Raw genomic sequence first — 20,285 nt, 5'->3', positions numbered from 1 at the left:
AATAGTGTTCATTGAATAATCATCATTAAACTATTTTGGGCCTATAATTTTTTTGGATAAAGCTAATATTTATGTTTTCCCATCCAGGTTTGTCAAACCTCATGGATAGATTGGATGGCAAATAAACATCACGGTGGGCCCTAAAAAGCTTCAATGGTGGACATCATTGCCACCACATTTCTTGTAGTGTGGTACACTTGATCTTTCATTTGTCTCCTTTTTGGCCTCATGCCTTAAAATTACTTATGAAAATGGATGGAGGGTGTGGATTGGCTGGTGTACCACACGAGGTATGAGCATGTGTCGTGCGAAGATGGGATGCAGATTTCCTACTAAATCCTTTCGCAGGAGTGGGGCACACCGTGATGTTTGTGAGAAATCTACTCCATCCATCAGTTTTGTGGGATTATTTTAAGACTTGAGGCAAAAATTGAGCAGGATCCAAGACTCAAGTGGGCCGCACTAAAGAAAAAGGTGGGTAGGGAAATTCCTACCGTTGAAACCTTCCTGGGTCGACAGTGATGTTTACATTCCATCCATACCGTTCATTACGTCATCACTACTGGGATGAATTGAAAACCCAAATATTAGACTGATTTAAAACCTGTGGCTCCTCAAATATTTCAACTGTGGACCTTCAATCCTCACGTTTTAGGCCTACTTGAGTCTTAGATCCGGCTCATTCTTGGCCCTATGTCTTAAAATGTGTTCAAAAAATGGATGGATGGAGTGGATTTCTCACAAACATCACGGTGGACCCTACCTAAGTTTCCAGCACATGAACTTCATGCGAAGCCTGGACGAGCGTCCCACGAAATCGGATTGCGTACTGAGTTACTCAGTGCACTTTTATCGTACTGAGTAAACTCAGTTGGACCCACTGTGAGTGTATGTGGTTTATCCACACCGCCCATCCATTTTTACTGCTAATTTTAGGGGTTTATACCAAAATTGAAGTAAATCCAAAGTTCAAGTGGACCATTACACAGGAAACAGTGTGGAATAATGATTTCCACCGTTGAAACCTTCCTAAGGTCCAAAGTAATTTTTATTTGTCATCCAACCTGTTCATAAGATCACAAAGACATGGATGAAGAGAAACCACAAACATCAGCTTGATTCAAAACTTCTTTGGCCTCCAAAAAATTTTCAATGGTAGAGGTTTAATCAAAATGTTTCCTGTGGTGTAGTCCAATTGAGATTTTAATTTGCCTCATTTTTGGAATCAAGCCATAAAATTATCTTCTAACATCGATTAGCGGAGTGGATAAAATAAAAAAATAACAATGGACCCCACAAGTTTACTCAGTACGCTAAGGGTATTGAGTTACTCAGTACGCAATCCGCTTCCGTCGTCCACGGCGTACAAACAGTTGAAGGGAGATCAGAGTTACATGGCCCCACCAATAATGTATTTATCATATCCACACCGTTCATCCATTTGGAGAGATCATTTTAGATCGTGAACCCAAAAATGAATGACATCCAAACCTTAATTGGACCACACCACAAATAGCAGTGAGGACAATGATTCTCACCGTTATAACATTCGTAAGTCCACCACAACGTTAGCTTTCCATCCACTCTGTTCATGAGGTCACAAAGACCTTGATGAATAGGAAAAACAAATATCATATGATCCAAAACTTTTGCAACCCCAAAAGGGTTTCAATGGTGGACGTTCCATATCAAGCTGCTTTTTTCCAGTGTGGTCCACTTGATCCTTGGATCTGTCTTATTTTTCTCGTAAAGCCTTACGACGAGCTCGCCAAATGGAAGAACGGTTTGGATATAATATATACCTCATGATGGGACCCACATAACTTGATGACGTCAACGCAATCGGTGCCGTGCGAGGCACCGTCCGTCCGCCTCCATTGAATAAGGGCCCGGGGCCCGTTTCTTTCGAAGCAGAGAGGGTTCCGGAAGCAGAGAGGGTTTCGGCGCGTTCCGGAACCCTAAAATCTCTCCCGAGGGCCGATGATTTCGGGGAATTCGACGGATTTTGTGCCCAAATCTCTCTAAATCAGAAGCTTCTATTCGAATGGCCCATCAAACACAGCTTCCGATCAGGGCCATCTTCTTTACAGGTACCGAAATCTACCGTTGAAAGTTTTTCTTTTTCTTTTTCATTTTTTTTTTCATTTTTTTCTAATAATGACGCTGTCCCAGGTGCGATATCGACGATAATATCGGCCGATATCTGAAGTTTTGGATTTTCGGTATCTTCCGGGGGTTATTATAAATTTAGTACTTAGGGCTCATATAAATTATATTAAATGAGCTATAAAGAGACGTTATTCCAACTTTCATAAATAATATCACTTCTGTTCTTTCAAGTTTCATAGATTTTTCTCTCCTCATAGATTTAAGGATTATTATTCAGAAGAAGATGGTAATCACTCCCTTTTATCCACCCATGACCCACCCACCACATAACCTTTCACGTTTTCTTTGACCCAATCCTTTCTTTGGCTTTAGTCATTATATCGTCATCACTGACTTTAGCTTTGCCCCAGACCAGTGGCACATTTACTGCTGAAATAGCCAGGGAGTAAAAAAAAAAAAATTTAACCGAACCACCTACATTCAATTCCTATACAATGTTTTGTAAAATAAGACTATCTTATGAGATTGTGCATGGGGCCATAGTGACATGTGTATGAAATTCGCCCCGTCCATCCTGCGCATGGCCTCATTTTCTCATTAGAGCTCAAAAAACAAGCTGATCCGAAACCTTAGGTTGGTCACACCTGGAATCAATGCTGATTCTGAAGAGAGGCCAGCTCCACTGCAACTATACCCAGAATAGTTTTTTCTACAATGTTGTGAGTGGGGTCCGCCGTGATGTAGTGTATGGATGCACTATTTTATTGGATTGTGATCATAAGTGCGGTAGACATGAAATGACCAAATACCAATAGTCTTCCAAATTGCAGTTGCATTTGTTCCAAGTTCAACACAAAAGAGTGCAGCCAAACGCAGCCTTGTGATCCGCATTGGTGTTTCATATTGAGTAGGCCAGTTTATCCCCTTATTGCAATAGAAACAGAGTAGATGAAGATCTTCATCTGAAGGATACACGAAGCATGGTAAATTTGAAGAAGGAAAATTAGATTTTGAATACTGTGAAACTGTGGTTGCAATTCAGGAAATGCAGCACATCATCATCGAAAGAAATAGACCCTTGTTTGTAGCAAATTGCAATTCTATTCAATTAGTGATTAAAAAATTACTGAATACTGCCTGTCATTCTACATCACATACCATCTTGATTTTATTCATTTAGTTCCTAGAATTACAGAGGCAATATGTATTTGTGGCGATCGACGTTTTTCACATTGCAGTTGCAGCATTTACAAGAAAAAATAAGTTCAGTTCAGTTGGAGGCCAGGAAAAAAGAGGAAAGAATCCATCTTGAAAATGAAATAGACAATCCATTCACCAGTAGTCTCCACATGAGCATCTCCCATCCCTGAAGTGATGGAATCGATTTCGATCTCTAACGGAGATTTCCCGCTTAAAGATCTTTGAAATCATTTTGGTAACATCATGACAGTCGTTACACATTCGAAGGTTCTTAACTACTCTGATTGGCGAACCTTGGCTGGTTGATATGAGAGCAAAAGCTATCGCGAGCTTTTGGCTATGGCCATAGAGCAGCCTTTTCTTTTCTTCCTCATCGACATCGAACAGTACTTGGGATGTATCAGGGCAGTAGCCTTCAAATCTCAGCTGCCAGCCTATCTGATGCAGCATTTCATACACTTCATAGCTTTTGGGGTGTGACATGTCCTGTGAAACAAACCTGTGCAACTTCCTCCTCACCTCTACCATACTAAATCCAGGTGTTTGAACCGCGCCTCTACGCACCATATCCGTCCAGATCTTTGCAACGGCATCCCACCGTAGGGACCGCGCATATATGTTTGATAGAAGGACATAATCGCCTCCATTATGTGGGTCTAATTGGAATAGATGTCTACTGGTGGATTCTGCCAATTCGAGGTTGTTGTGGACCTTACATGCACTGAGCAGGCAACGCCAAACTACGTCGTTTGGTTCCATGGGCATGCTCCTGATCAGCTCATGTGCTTGATCAAGCATCCCGGCACGGCCCAACAGGTCCACCATGCATCCGTAATGCTGAATTGTGGGGGTTATCCGGTGCTCGAATCTCAGTCTATCAAAGCACTGGAGACCCTCATCAATCAGCCCTGCATGGCTACAAGCACTCAAAACGCCCACATAGACAACATTGTCGGGTTTTATCCCTTCTGTGATCATGTCCGAGAAGAGCTGCAGGGCCATCCTGCCTTCGCCATGCATCGCAAGGCCGGATATCATGACACTGTAAGTCACTATGTTCTTCTTGGGCATGCTCTCAAAGAGAGATAGCCCTTTCGTCAGGCGCCCGCATTTGATGTACATGTCAATCAGTGACGTCTCTGCAATGACATTGTGTCCATAGATGGTCTTCATCAGGAACCCATGGGTGGACCTCCCCAAATCAAGGGCACCCAAATGGCCACATGAACAGAGGACATTGACTAATGTGCTCTCATCAGCCCTCCAACCTTCACTGCTCATGGTCCCAAACAGACCCAAACACTCATCCCAGAAGCCCAATCTAGCATAGGCTGCAATGAGGGCACTCCATGAAGCAACACTCCTGTGGCGCATCTGATCAAACACTTTGCTGGAATGCTCGATCTGGCCACGTTTTCCATACATGTTGATCAAGCTGTTCTGTGTGAAGAGATCGGATTCGAACCCAAACTTAAAGACATGCCCATGAATCTGTGTTCCTTCCCGAAGAGCCGACAGAAGGGCACAGCCCCTTAAGAGAGGAGGGTAGGTGAATGCATCCGGTTTCGCTCCTCTCTCTTGCATCTCTTTATACAAGAGAAGTGCTGTGATTGGGTCGCTGTCATCGATGTATCCTCTCATCATGGTGTTGAAATCAAATGGCAATGGGTCATTGATCTGGTCGAAGATCAAGCGGGCGTAGTCCATGCTGCCCCATGCTGAGAGAGCGCAGGCCGTGATGAGTTCATGGGCTGCACGAGCATCACGTTCGAGCCCGAGCTTGATGGTTCGAGCATGGGCCTGCTTGAATTCATCCATGCTCTTGCATTTCTGCAACAGAGAGAAGCATTCCTGTTCCTTCGGTTTCAGTTCAGAGACGTTGGCGGTGCTCTCAGGCGCTATAAAAAGATTGGTCTGCTGAATTACTGAAGCTCTAAACATCGTTTCATCAATATCATCCTCAAACCAAGATCGTGATCATCAACGTATCAGAATGCGAATGAAACCTGTCAACGGCATCATGATCATCATATCGTGATGCCACAATTACCATGAAATCAACATCCGCCTATCCTCACATCACCAACATCATCATCATCAAAAGAATCATGGATGAAGATCATCATAACCATTCAATGGAATTGAACTAGAAAAAACACCATATAAATCTGGAGTAGGATTTTTGATGAATTACACGAAATGGGTCTGCTTAGGAGATGATGATAAGACAGTAATCATCAATTCCATTGAATTTAGATGGATTGAACCATGAAGAGGAATGAGAAAAACCCATGATTTTGATTTGGAAAAATCTGCTGGGAATTAGAAAAAAAAAAAAGGATAGGGAGACAGTGGAAATTACAGTGGATGAAATGACTATTTGTGTTGTAACAAAAAAAAGAAAAAAACAGAAGACCACTTCTGAATTTTCTCAGACCCAAAATATCCATAGATTTATGTGTTTGAATCTCATCCATGAAATAATAGGAAGGAATGTGGAGAGACAAAATCATGAGAATGCAATGCAGATGAGAGATGGAATGTGGATAAGAAAATCCTGGGATGATAAAAGGAGGGAATCTATTTCTCTGTAGATAAAAGCTCCAGTGCTATCTGAGAGCACTATCAATTATAGTGTTCCTATTAGCATTTAGTTACATTGGGACAGTTTGACTGTCTAATCCAACGATCTAGACCGTTCATTACATCCAACGAATATTTCATGGTCAACCATAGGAAGAATCACACAAATCTAACAAATATTAACCATTCGATCAATGGCCTTTAACATCGGCGGTCAAGATCATTTACACAAAAATAGGTCCGATGAACAATTTGACCCATCTATTTGTTAGAGAACATCATGGAAACTTATGATAGTAAAGAATCACATTTTTTTTGCAATTTTAGTCATCCCAGCTATGGCTCTGAAGATGGATGGCTATAGAAAATAAGGAAAAATCATTGATGGATTGGATCAACTGATCATTGTGATTTTTACATCGATAGACTGAGAAATGTGTGTTGGACTTAATAGACAGTTCAGATCAATCTATTAGATTGTCCATTTGAACTGATGAAACTAGGAGCACCGTAACTTATAGTGCCATGAGAGCCGGAGCATTTTTTTTTAATCGATGCTGCGTGCCTACTGCTATTTTCGGTAGATCCACGGAAGCCACTATGGAGTATGTATGAGAAATCCAAGCCGTCCTAAATGTGGGCCCCACCTGAATGGATCTTAAATGTTGATCAGAACGGTCCATGTTCTAGACTCTATTCTACCCGGGCCATGGTAAGAAACATTTGTTGAACATTGTGTATGAAACTGAATATTTGACGGTTCATATTCAAATCCAATATGATTCTAAGGTCAGGATTATCAATGAGTTGCTGTGAAAACACCATGCTGTGTTGTACTTAAGGACGGACCATGACCCATGTACTAAATGGGCCAATAATTCTAGCCGAAAAACCTAACCCATGGGACCCACCGCCTTTTAATGGTTATGATTATCCCCAGGATGGAAAGTTTTTAGAACATGGTCCACCGCCCTAGGAGGAATAAGTGTAAAGTTGCACGAAATGTATGCAACATCCAAGCTGTCCAAAAGGCTTGCCCCACCATGATGAACCCCTCTTCCAAAAAAAAAAGGCCAGTCCACCCATCATGTGGACCACATCATATAAAAAATGTACAACCGTCGATCTATCTATAGTACACATGTGACCCACCTAATGAGTTGATCGGACTGATTTTGTGGTAGGTGATGTTCATGGTGGGGCCAACGTATCGAAGAAAGACTGAACGGAAGCGGACTGTTAAGCGTACGTCACACCAGCTATATAGCTGCCATATTGAAGTAAGCAAGTTCTGTAAGTCTGATCATGAGGTTTGTGACATGCTCAAGCCGTTCATTCTTTTGAGGGACTTGTCTAGGGGGTTGAAACTAAAAATAAGGCAATTTAGCTATCAACTGGGCAACAATTGAAAAAAGGGAAAATGTCATCCATTGAAACCATTTTTGGGGCTAAAGTAGTTTTGGATTAATATGAAATTTGTTTTTCCTGTTCATTTAGGTACATTTAACTTTATGAACAGATAGAAAGGAAAATAAACTTTATAGTGCGCCCTATAAATTGTTTAATGGTGAAAACCATTACCTCTACTGCTATTTATAACGAGGTACAGATGATCTTTGAATATAATTCATTTTTTGAATAATGTTATAAAATAGTCTTTAAAAATTGAACAAATGGTTTAGATATGATAAATACATTACTTTGGAGCCTACGTAACTTTGATCTCTTTTGAACCGTTCGTACAACTCAGAGCTTGAGCAGCGTAAGTGCGCATCTTTGTACGACACGTACCTACACCAGCTATATAGCTGGTGTATGGCACCAGCCAATCCGCTTCCGGACTGAACGGCCATGAAACCTTCTTGTGGTTCCCTGACATATAACGGGTCCCACGATAAGTTGCCGTCCACCCAACGGATAACTTCCAAACTATAACGTGTATGCGAAATCCACCCCGTCCAATAGGTTGGACGCATTATTATGATTTCTTTATGTAAAATATAGTCCCATCTACTCATCAGATGAGATACACCATAGAAAATAATGTACAGATATTGATAAATAACAAAATGCAGTGGCTATCCTGATGAATGGATGGGTCCCTTTTCATCGAAGGTGGTCTAAAGGTGGGTTCAACTAATTGGACGGTTTGGATTTCACATGAACATGACAGGATAGAAGTTATTGGCTGGTTGGACAGCAACTTAACATCCAACCGGTTGGATGTGGGCATTTTTCTGCCCGAGGAATTGCAATAACATGGCATCTCGATCCAGAGGCCGACATCCCTGTTAGGAACGAATAGGGACCTTCCTTATCCTGCACCGAGTTTATTACATGTGGGGCCCATGGTTGATGAATCCAGACCACTAATGTGATGGTCACATCATGATTGGACCATGCCCAAAAATTCTCATCAATTACTCAACTTTAACCATTCCATCTTTGACACGCAAACACACGGTTAAGAATAGATGCACAACGGGCCACATTCAATGGAGGAAGGCCAAATATTCGATGGCTAGGATCTTCCAAACTGGGAGATTTGGGGGCATGGTCCATCGAAATTGGGAGATTTGCGGTGACCACCATTTCTCAAACGTATTGAATCATCCATGCACACATGTTCCTCAATCCACCCAATCCAAATTCTGGTGTCGGTTGTAGATAGGACCACACTTTCAAAATTACACAGACTGAGAGATCTTAGCCGTCCAACTGGTGGCAATCAAATGAACGACTAAAAATTAAAACAGGTCATCAGTCTCGAAGCCAAAAGTACAAAATCAGATGTTCAAGGTCGTCAGATCAGCCCTGATTTGGATAGTCTGGATTGCCCCGTATGTATGAACGCGGGACGCGGATTTCCGGCTAAAGCATCGCAGGAAGTTCCTGCGCTGGAAACCTATGGGTGCCACAGACCACAGTGATGTTTGTAATAAATTTACCCGGTCCATCCGTCTTATAAGCTCATTTACAGACTTGAGACACAAAAAAATAAATAAATAAATATGGAGCATACAAGACTCAATTAAGCCTCGCTGAAGGAAAAGGTGGGTATGAAAATTCTTACTATTAAAACCTTCCTAGGTTGGCCGTGATGTTTACATGCCATCCATACCGTTAGTAACGCAATTACTATTGAGATGAATTAAAAACACAATAATTATCCTGATTCAAAACTTTCATGGCCTACTAATATTTCAACTGTGGAAGTTCAATCCTTACGTTTTCCACCCACTTAAGTCTTGGATACCACTTATTTTGTCTCAAATAATAAAATAATATTGTAGAATTGATGAATAGAATAGATTTCTCGAAAACATCTTGGTGGGCCCACCTCAGTTTCCAGGAACTTCTTGCAAAAACCTTTCCCAGGAACACCCTGATCCATGGCTCAAGTCTTGGTATCATACCTGGTGGGAGTGGCTAACAGTGGAGTGTGAACTGACGAGCTGATAAAAAAAACAAAACAGGAAATATGCGTACATTTTGCTGAAATACATCCGACGTACTGCAATAAGTAACGTCAGTAGTCTACTCATTGGATTTTGGTTCTCTTTCAATTATCCAAATTGTTTATTTGATGGGGATCTACTTGGATGTGTTGTATTTAAAAAATTATTAGACTAAATAATATATTCGTCGTACTTTAGAAAGTTTATGGTAACCGTTAATTGAAAGAGCAGAAATTTCAAAGGATGGAATGAAGGCAAATGGAAGCTTTTATTTGTTTATTTTCCACCATTCACAGTGAGACTAGTCATATAAACGGTTTGAATAATTTGAAGAGGACTCAGATTCGACGATTAATGTTTGGCGTTTCGTATCAATACGCCGGGATGGGGGCGCGGCTTCGGTGGATCCCCGGGGTGGGTGGGATCGCTGACCCTGTGGCGCACCTTCATGTATTTTCCTTATATTCACCTTGTCTATCTATTTTAAAAATTAATTTTAAGAAATTATTACAAAAATGAAGCATATCCAAACCTCAGGTGGACCATAATACAGGAAACAGTGGTTTTCGACCATTAAAAATTTATCGTGGGCCACAAAATTTTTGAATCAAGTTGATATTTATGTGGTCTCTTCATCCGAGTCTTTGTGACCTTATAAACAGGTTGGATGTCAAATGTTCCTGTGGCCCCTGTGAAGTTTTCAATGGCTGGGGATTCAATCACGGCTGTTTCCTGTGGTATGGCCCACCCAAATTTTAGATCTGCTTAATTTTTTGGAAAATAAATGGATGGACATACCGTTTGGATTTAATGAAAATACATTAAAGTGGGACCCACAGTTAGGGAACCACCGATCCATCCAAACCGCCCGCTCGGGATAGCTTCAACAGGGCTGTGAACGAGCTAGGCTGGGGTAGGTTCGGCCCGGATTTTGAACTGTTTCGGGCTGATGCTATTCAATCTTTTTTATTTTTCAGCCTTCAAACAGGAAAAGGTGAGCAAATCGCAGGAGCACCTCCGGAGATGATAGGGCTGTCAATGGGATGGCCCTAGGGTTAGTTTCGGCCTGGATTTTAAATTGTTCTGGGCCGAGTGTATTCAAAATTCTGATTTTATGGGCAATAGCCTAGCCCATTGACACCAGAGATGGACCTCAGGTAAAATAGGGCACATATACATTTCTAGCATGGCTGGACTAAAGGAAGACTAAATGGAAGCTGAAATAATCTGTCAAATCCAGGTTCAATCCCAAATAGGCTATGATGTAATTGGGCCCAAGCATGTTTAGATTAAAGAAATTCATTCCGAATTTAGAAAAATTGTCATTCGAAGTGAAAACTGTACATTGACCGTAACTTTTGATCTGGATATTTTTACCGCATGCATGACATATAAGTTTTAACTGGAACAAATCATTCAGGGCCAACCGACCCACTATGTGGATCGCGATTGTTCATTTTGCAAAAAATATTATGCTTTTTTAATTTAAAATTGAGATTTTAGAGAAAAAAATTACTATTTTTTACAATTTTGATTTTTGTAGTATATTTTTCTTTTTTTCTTGTAGATTACTGAAACCACCTATGCATTCAAGGTCTCTTATCATTCTAGGAAGATGGCGATCTTCTCATCACCTCGTCACCTTCTTCCCACGGGTTACTATCCTTGCTAATTAGTATTGTCCATGTGGTGGAACCTGTTATGGGAAATGTAGTCCGACCACTATCAGCTCGGCTAGACAATATTACCATTATTGGAAGTAAAGTAAAGCTGATATCTGACCTTATAAGGACGGTTCCAAACAATATGAAGCGCCAAGCTTCTGTTCGATAATAACTTACCAAAGGACAAAAAATCTAGTAGAAACATGGAGCAGTCTGAGCGAGCAATCTGAATCGAAATCTTCGCCTGAGCTAAAATGTCTACTTGTTACATACCATTCATGCTAGGATAAGATATGTCATGCTCAACCAACCGACGAGGCTAGGCGCAAAGCTCGGTACAGTTGAACCCAACTCGGGTACATCCTAGGCGATTCAATGGTAAGCTCGGCTTGGACAGTCCTCAATTGGAGTGAGCTCAACTTGGAAGGTCCTCAGCCAACTAGCAAAGCTAAATCAATTCCAATAATGCATAATGGAAGTAACATCTGGTGCACAATTTTAATGTAATCGTCAAAATCACCAGCCACGCACATCCCACCTGATGGTTGAAATTATGCCCATAATTACCGATCACACTGTTCTATCTTCATTATAAATAAAGGCACTATCTATATGAATAGTTATGCAAAATCTCTCACCCAAAATTCGTCTATACTATTAGACCTAGATTTCTGTGCAGATGCTTGAAACTCGGCAAGGATGAATCAGATTTTTGCATTAATAGAACCCATCGTGAATTTCCACCTAGAACACTTCATCAATTTTAGGTGGGCCACACCGTAGTTTGCCAACGGTCAAAACTGGAAAAAACTTTGTCAACGTTCAAATTCAACGGTTAAAAGTTCATGTATGCCGCCCTAAACCGTAGTGACAGTCCAACATTTTGTTCGAAGACTGGAAGAGGGTGGAATTGGCTGGGGTTACGCGGGTCCCTCCTTGATGTATGTATTACGTACCTACGCCGTCCATTCATTTTTCCCTATTATTTTAGGGAATTATTCTAAAAATGAAGCAGATCCAATTATAAGGTGGACCAAACCATAAGAAACAGTGGTTAATGACCATTAATAAGCTACAAAAGTTTTGGATCATGCTGATGATTAATTTTTCCGTTCATCCAGGCTCACATGACCTTATCAACAGATTGGATGTTAAATAAACACTGCAGAAACACTAAGGTACACCCTAAGAAGTTTTTTAATGGTAGGATCGTCAATCACCACTTTTTCTTATCGTATGGTCCACCTAATAAATGGATGTACTTGATTTTTTGGACAATACCATAAAATAATCTGTAAAACGAATGAACGAAATGGATACATAATAAATACATCAAAGTGGGACCCACGGTAAGGGCCGCACCTTCTTAGGCAGACCGGGGTCTCACCTAATCCGCTCTCGAAAATTACAACGGATAATATATATATATATATATATATATATATATATATATATATATATATATATATATATATATATATATATAGGGAAAAGGTACTATGCGACTCGACCTCACGATTAGCTCCCGTGAGGTCGAGCTGTGTGGGCCCCGTCGTGATGCATGTCGACCATCAACACCGTGCATTTCATGAGTACCCTCTAAATTATGGGATATCCCAAAAATCAGCCGTATACAGAACTCAAGTGGGCCATACCCTCTAAAATCATGTGAAACACCGTTAAAAAATATAAAAGCACTTTGTGGGGCCCACCTGAGTCTTTAATTCGTTGAAACTTAATTTGAACCCTCATGCAAGTGGGACACACATAACAGATGGGCAGGATTTTCAAACCACATCTCTGCGGGCCCAAAAAACTGATTATGAGTGTTTTGGTGCAAAGCCCCTTCCCACTTCTGTAGTGATGTGGCCCAAACAAGTCACGGATTGAATTGATTTTTGAGATATAGGCCCAATATGTAATGGTGCATCTGAATGATGGGTTAGATTTTAGAAAAGAATCACGGTGGGGCCCACACAGCTCGACCTCATGGGACGGACTGGTGAGGTCGAGCGCATAGTACCTTTTCCCACGTGCATAGCATGTGACGCTCCACATAAAATGCTTTCCTTCCTTCTGACATGTCACATGTGTAAAACACCCTGATCCGTGTAAAAGTTTCTCTGCATCATAAAGATTACCTGCGGCCAAAACCATTATGAGCCACACATCAAACGGGGCTACGCGTTCAAAATCAAGCATTACCGATGGTCAGACTCCATCTATAGTTCTGGATGATCTACCGAGTGGATTTTTCTGATTTTCATCAAAGATGATATTTTCGATGGACCCTATATTTTTCACGGATCAGATTTCCTATAAAAATGATCAATTAAATAAAAGGAAAGCTGTGTACGTGAAAGCGTTGTATGTGGAAGTTCGCATATAACATTGTAGGTGCACATTTCCCGGCCGAAAAACGCATCTATTGTCTATATAAAAATCAACCACGATAGTGTACTTCGAGCCAGGTACCTACCACGGTTACTTACGCAAATCGAGATCCACGTGGTTGATACTATCACAAGATCCATCCCGTCCATTAGATTCTCCGACCTATTTTAACCATTGAATTCAAATTTTAGGTAGACCACAATATAAAACCAGTTGGGAAAGAAGGCCTACCATTAGTTTTATGTAGGGCCCACCATAATGTTTATCTGCCATTCAATCCTATCATCTGATGTGCCTCATCAGGATGAAAATTTTATCCAAAATAATATATTCCAAAGGTCAAGTGGACCATACTAAGTGAAATTAGGGGTTCTAGGTATAATTTTTTGGAGTGCCCACATGAGGTTGAATCATCCTGAATTTTGTGATTATGACCAAATAATGGTGATGTACCATATGGACGGCGTAGATTTCATGAAAATCAATCCATTTTCTCCACGTTAGAGAAACAAACTCCGGTAGGTACACAGCGCAAGGTACGGAAGCGTTTTCTGTAAAAATTGTCGTGCATGAAACGTTCGATATACACGTCACCGTTGTGCATGATGGACGCGGATTGCGTACTACCCCGCCCGTCCCTAGCTCCGAACGGGCAGTTCTGTGGGCTGGCCCACCGTAATGTATCTGTACATCCAAGCCGTCAATCCATTTTCTCAGATTATTTTAAGGCATGATCACAAAACTGAGGCAGATCCAACGCTGAATTAGACCACACCAAATAATAAGCTTGGTTGCATTAAATCACAAAGCATTAAATGTCAGTTGCATTAAATGCAAGAGTCATCTGTGGTGTGGTCCATTTGACCGTTGGATCTGCTTCATTTGTGTTTGGATGCCTTAAAATAATCTGAGAAAAGGGATAGATGGCTTGGATGTACAGATACATCACGGTGGCCCCGCCTACAGAACTGCCCGTTCGGAGCTAGGGACGGGCGGGGGTAGTATGCAATCCACGTCCTGTGCATGATAATGATATTATATGGTCAGTCAAAAATGGGTGCAAACCATTCAATAATATAAAAAGAATGGTCCTTAATTTGATCCCAACCGTTGGCCTGATGGGCCCCACAATGGATGATCGTGGGTGTCTCCCACATCTGATGGGAAGACTCACCGGTCCAATCTTATAATGTCTTTCACAAACATGCACCATTGGCCGATCGGACCGTCGGATTAATGGTTTAGATCAGCAAATCATCGGACCCATTCAACACTATAAAAGTCCGGGGTCATGTCACTATAATTTCTCTTTAAAAATCAATATTATTATTATATTTAATTTTTTAATGAGCGGAATTATTGTATTTTAATCACTATAAAAACCACCAACCTTTCTCATTTCTTACAAAGCCAGACCGCTCTATCTGTTCTGCAAAGGCAAGAGCTCCATCGAAATCTCCTTGTTGGTGTGGAAGATGAGTTCTCCAGCTCCTGCTGTCCCCAAAAGGTGATAATCTCCTCCGTTGATTTGTTTTTTAAAGGCCCACTTTGGTGTTTGTTAGTCCGCTTGTATCGCTGCCTTGTGGGGACTTTCCCTTTGATCGCTGCTGCGTTCCATGATCTCAACCGTAAAAGATGAGTGGTCTTTCGCAGTTCAGACATTTGAGCTAAAATCAAGTGTTTGGAAATCCACACCCTACGCTGCGTGTAGGCAGAAAGTGGACGTACGGTTAGATGCGAAAATAGTTAGCTGTTCCCGTTTGATCCGCTACTATGCTTTGATCAAATGGTACTTATGATTGTACCATCAATATGATTTTTGGCATATAGTCCTTCTGCAGATGGACTTGCACCTTGAGCGGTTCTGATCATCGTAGGTATATCATGTGTATGAAAAGTGTTGATGTAGAAATCTGATTACATCAAGGTTGATCATTAGCTCCTTCATGGACTTAACCGGGAAGGGGCAAGGAAGACCCTGACTAGAGTAAAGGACCCTTCGATGCCTAAGTTAGGGATAAGATTTAGGTCTTAGTTGAATATTGAGGGGTTAGGGCTAAAGTCAGTGTACACCTTTCACCATTGGAGGTAGGGGTATACATCGAGTCGAACCGAGTCGAGATGGCCTCTGGTCAAGCCCTTTGCTCAACTCGGCTTGACCACTAGCTTACCTTAGCTTGAACTCGGCTCGGCTCGGTCCTTGAGCCTGACTGGCTAGCTTGGCTCAATTTGGTCAACAGCTCGGGCCGAATTCGAGCCGAGTTCGCCATTAAAGCATTTCCACAAATACCTGGACTACACCTTCAAAACTCATCTATATGTGAAACAAAAGCAATGGTTTTATAGATATTTCATCAAACACCTACTTTCCAAAATAAAAACCAAGAAAAAAAAAAAAAGGGTATTTGTTTCTTGTACATACCTTCCTTACCACCTACCACACTTCGTTGAGTCATTTTATCAAACACTTGGTGAGCAACATTAATGGCAAAGTAACCGAGTCACCGAACTGGTTCGATCCAAGTTTGATTCAAGCTGGATTCGATCTGAGTCGAGTCGAGCTGGGGCCTGCTCGAACTCAGCTCAAACTCGTTTTCGAGCTCAAAAAATCGGCTCAACTCGAGTGGAACTCAACTTCGAACTGAGTCGAATCGAGCTTTTTCGAGTTGAGTCAAGCGAGCTAACTGAGCTAGCTCGGTTCGTATAGACCCCTAATTTCAGCCTATTAAATCCCAAAAAACCAGCCTTATTCTAGCCCATTAAAACCTCTCAGGAGTTTCAACACCCGGTCAAGGGTTCGAGTATCCATAGGTGATGAAATTCCACTAGCGTGAGTGTGTGAGGTGTGTGTGTGCATGTGTTAAAAAAATAAAAAAATAGTTGAGGAGAGGCAGTAGCATGGAACGGATTTCCACGTTGAGTAGTGGGATCCCCGAGATCCTCAAAGAGAATCTTGGGATCACGATTATGTCACAGATGAATCCCGTGATCTCCGGATAAGTTTTCAGACCTATCTTCCTTAGATAAGGTCGGAATTATTGTATTTTAATCACTATAGAAACCACCAACCTTTCTCATTTCTTACAAAGCCAGACCGTTCTATCTGTTCTGCAAAGGCAAGAGCTCCATCGAAATCTCCTTGTTGGTGTGGAAGATGAGTTCTCCAGCTCCTGCTGTCCCCAAAAGGTGATAATCTCCTCCGTTGATTTGTTTTTTAAAGGCCCACTTTGGTGTTTGTTAGTCCGCTTGTATCGCTGCTGCGTTCCATAATCGCAACCGTAAAAGATGAGTGGTCTTTCGCAGTTCAGATATTTGAACTAAAATCACGTGTTGGAAAATCCACACCCTACGCTGCGTGTAGGCAGAAAGTGGACGGTTATATGCGAAAATAGTTAGCTGTTCTCGTTTGATCCACTACTATGCTTTGATCGAATGGTTATGATTGTACTATCAATGTGATTTTTGGCATATAGTCCTTCTGCAGATGGACTTGCACCTTGACCGGTTCTGATCATCGTAGGTAGATCTTGTGTATGGAAAAGATTTTTAGCAGGACAATCCCTTTTCCTTCTGTTTTCCAATAATGTCAAGCTGGCAATATTAAATTGCAAGGAGAGGAAGAGCAGTACATGTGGGTCCCATCATTCTAGCAATAGATATAAAATAATCCACTGGACCATCGCTCTATCATGCATTTCCCCCTTCATTAATCCTCTCAATATGGTCCCGAAATTTGGAATTTCATTATTGTGTTATTTGAATGTGGGCCATGGTTAAGGGTACCAAAACCAAAATCCGCATACGTGCCATCATGGTTTGTTTTTTTTTTTTACTCGGCTACTCGGACCGAATCGAGTCGGGCGCGGATTAGATACTGACAAGGTCAGTAGCCAAATTGCTACTGAAGTGACGTCACCAAGCTCTGTGGACCCCACCATGATGCATGTGTTGTATCCATACCGTCCATCCATTTGGAGAGATCGTTTTAGTATTAGAAAAAAAAAAACGAGATAGATCTAAAGTTCAAGTGGACCCACCATAGAAAACAGTGGGGACAGTGACATCCACCGATCAAAACTTCTTAGGGGCCACAGAAGTTTCCGATCAAGCTTATATTTTTGTCTTCACTTCATCCATCTCTATGTTAACTTATGAATAGGTTGGATCTAAAAAATAAGTCATGGTAGGCCCTATAAATGTTTCAACGGTGGCTGTGACTGATCCCACGATTTTCTGTGGTGGGTCCACTTAACTTTATATCTATCTCATTCTTTTCATCAGGCCATAAAACGATATCTACAAATGGTTGGACGGTATGGATATAACACATGCATCCTGGTGGGGTTCACAGAGTTTGGTGACGTCACTTTCGTAACGGTTTGGCTACGGACCTTGTCAGTATCTAATCCGCACCCAATCGAGTCGACTTGCCCAAGTCAGCGGTGACTCAGCCGAGTCACCCTCGGCTCTCGATCTCGAATGATGGTGCCAAACAAGAACGGCCCGGTGTGTCATTGCTCTAGAGACTGACATTGTTCACGTGCAGGCTAGAAGGGAAGGTGGCCATCATCACTGGCGGAGCGAGCGGGATCGGAGAGAGCACGGCCCGCCTCTTCTGGGCAAACGGAGCAAAAGTAATAATCGCAGACATCCAAGACAACCTAGGGAACACCATCTGTGAACAGCTGGGTGGTGAGAACATCGCGTACGTCCACTGCGATGTGACCGATGAGGAGGAGGTACGCAACCTGGTAGACTTTGCGGTGGACAAGTATGGGAAGCTAGACATAATGTACAACAATGCAGGGATTATGGACCCGAAGACGACGAGCATCCTAACCATTGAAAAGTCAGACCTGGAAAGGGTCCTGAGAGTGAACCTAGTAGGAAGTTTCCTAGGGACTAAGCATGCCGCAAGGGTAATGGTACCGGCACGTAAAGGGTGCATATTGTTCACGGGGAGTTCTACCGCCTCGATCGCATGCATGAACGAGCACGCCTATGTTGCATCAAAGCGAGGCATCGTGGGGCTAGCGCAGAACGTAACGGCTGAGCTGGGGCAGTTTGGAATTCGTGTGAACTGCGTGTCGCCCTACGCCGTGGCGACCAACTTCGTCAAGGGGGCGCTGCCGGATCATGACTCTGAAGGATTCGAGAAGTTTATGAGCCAAGTGGGGAATCTCAAGGGTGCGGTTTTGAAGACTGATGATGTGGCACGCGCCGCGCTCTACCTTGCGAGCGACGATGCGAATTACGTGAGTGGGCTCAACCTTTTGGTCGACGGAGGCTTCAGCATTGCCAACCCTTCGGTGGCATTGGCCATGACCCAGCAACACTAAGACTCTGTACTCAGCCGCACCTGATCTGCTTTGGCACCATGAGTCACAGCCCGAGTCCCAAATCGAGTCAGGACCGAATTGAGTCGGTCCGAGTCGTTTAACCATGCTCTCCAGCTTTGTTGTTCCAGCTTTTGATGTTCCTTGTTGTATTCACATTTTTTGTTGTTGCGTTTCTTTTAGGCCCCTTACGTCTGACCTCTATTAAAAAGTTCGTCAAAGCTTGTTCAGAGTTCAAATAAAACACTCCCTCTATTAAAATCGTTCAAATTTATGCAGCCCATCTTGGTGTATATATGCCATCTGATCCACTCATCAGAAGCACCACTCCAAGATGATTGGATTCCCCAAAAATCAGTACATTTCAAGAATCATGTGGGCCACGCCACATGAATTTAGAGCATTTAGGAATGATTTTACACCATTCGGTATGGAGTGGCCCACCTAAGTGTTAGATTGGACTGATTTTCAGGACCCATGTTTGCTGGACGCTTAAAAATGATTTCATCTCATTTTAATAACTACTAGAATAGTTAATGTAAAATGGTTAATTGCCACGACTCGATGCTCTGATTACAAGTCCGATCTACTTTTCATAAGGCTGCCTTGAAAAAGAAATCAAGAGTAATCAGAACATCGAGTCAGTGGCGTGCAAAATGGTTGATTGCCACGACTTTTACACGGTGAAAGAAGAAGGGCGGACTTGGACCACATGGATTGGTCCAGGTACATGATGTGGATGCCCATGAGTCAAATCGTTGCAGAAGTTTCCATACGCTTAGCTTGATAGATCATTCCTCTAAATAAATTAATCCTTGCCAAAATCTCTAATACATAAAGAGAAATGATTCAGTGCTCTCAATGCACGTTAAGGTATAGTTCTCCTAGTTGCATTGGGACACCAAGTAAAATCCATACATCTAGACTGCTCATGAGGTTCACGGCAAATTTCACAGGCTAACATGCAAATATTTGCACTAATCAGATTATCCAATCCATCCTTGATTTAGTTCCAAACCATGGATGGAATTATTACAGCTTCCTAACATAAGTGATTCTTTAAAAATCTAAGCAATCCATGATGGCCCTAACAAACAGATGGATCAAGTTGTTGACTGGACCCATGAACGGTCTTGACTGTCCGTATTAAAGGCGCCAATGATCAAATGGTCAATCTTTCTCCAATTAGCGAGATGTTTGCATTGTAGCCCATGAATTGTGCGTTGAAAGCAATGAAAAGTCTAGATGAACGGACTGGTCTAAGCGTCCCAGAGCGAATACCACTATACCTTGGGAGAGCACTGCAGTATCTCATACCTAAATACTGTTAGCTAAAATGAGATGAATTCGCCAAACAGTGCCTTAGGGTCTGGAAGATATCACGTGCCCTAATTCTTTAGGACATGATCACTGCACTGCTGGACCCTTTATGTAAAGGTGAGTGCCAATGGTTCATCGACCCAGACCGTTGAGATGATGGATCCTAGTTGTTCAATCTCTTGTTAGCTTCTTCCCAGGTCATTTGCAGTTTTGTAGCCATC

The 20,285-nt window shown here is 42.0% G+C and overlaps 2 protein-coding genes across 2 annotated transcripts; one reads left to right on the top strand and one right to left on the bottom strand.

Annotated features, from left to right (window-relative positions):
- Positions 1 to 3,252: 3,252 nt before the first annotated feature.
- Positions 3,253 to 5,844, bottom strand: LOC131233428 (pentatricopeptide repeat-containing protein At1g31920). The gene has a single exon (XM_058230125.1). The coding sequence runs from the start codon at positions 5,248 to 5,250 to the stop codon at positions 3,442 to 3,444; it is 1,809 nt and encodes a 602-aa protein (XP_058086108.1). The 5' UTR covers positions 5,251 to 5,844; the 3' UTR covers positions 3,253 to 3,441.
- Positions 5,845 to 16,444: 10,600 nt separating this feature from the next.
- On the top strand, positions 16,445 to 19,016 carry LOC131233995 ((+)-borneol dehydrogenase 1-like). The gene is made up of 2 exons (XM_058230936.1): positions 16,445 to 16,594; positions 17,955 to 19,016. Exons 1-2 carry the CDS (start codon positions 16,563 to 16,565, stop codon positions 18,745 to 18,747), a joined length of 825 nt encoding a protein of 274 aa, XP_058086919.1. The 5' UTR covers positions 16,445 to 16,562; the 3' UTR covers positions 18,748 to 19,016.
- Positions 19,017 to 20,285: the final 1,269 nt, after the last annotated feature.

The sequence above is a fragment of the Magnolia sinica genome, chromosome 18 (assembly GCF_029962835.1).
Source record: "Magnolia sinica isolate HGM2019 chromosome 18, MsV1, whole genome shotgun sequence".
In the NCBI taxonomy this organism is placed as follows: Eukaryota; Viridiplantae; Streptophyta; class Magnoliopsida; order Magnoliales; family Magnoliaceae; genus Magnolia; species Magnolia sinica.
The sequence above is the reverse complement of the archived record's forward strand: the minus strand, read 5'-3'. Positions and strand labels throughout refer to the sequence as shown.

Bases quoted from the DNA above. Each gene is read 5' to 3' on its own strand.
- LOC131233428 (XM_058230125.1), bottom strand. From the start codon at position 5,250: ATGTTTAGAGCTTCAGTAATTCAGCAGACCAATCTTTTTATAGCGCCT.
- LOC131233995 (XM_058230936.1), top strand. From the start codon at position 16,563: ATGAGTTCTCCAGCTCCTGCTGTCCCCAAAAG. The intron at 16,595-17,954 runs GTGATAATCTCC...GTTCACGTGCAG, and splicing joins GCTCCTGCTGTCCCCAAAAG to GCTAGAAGGGAAGGTGGCCA.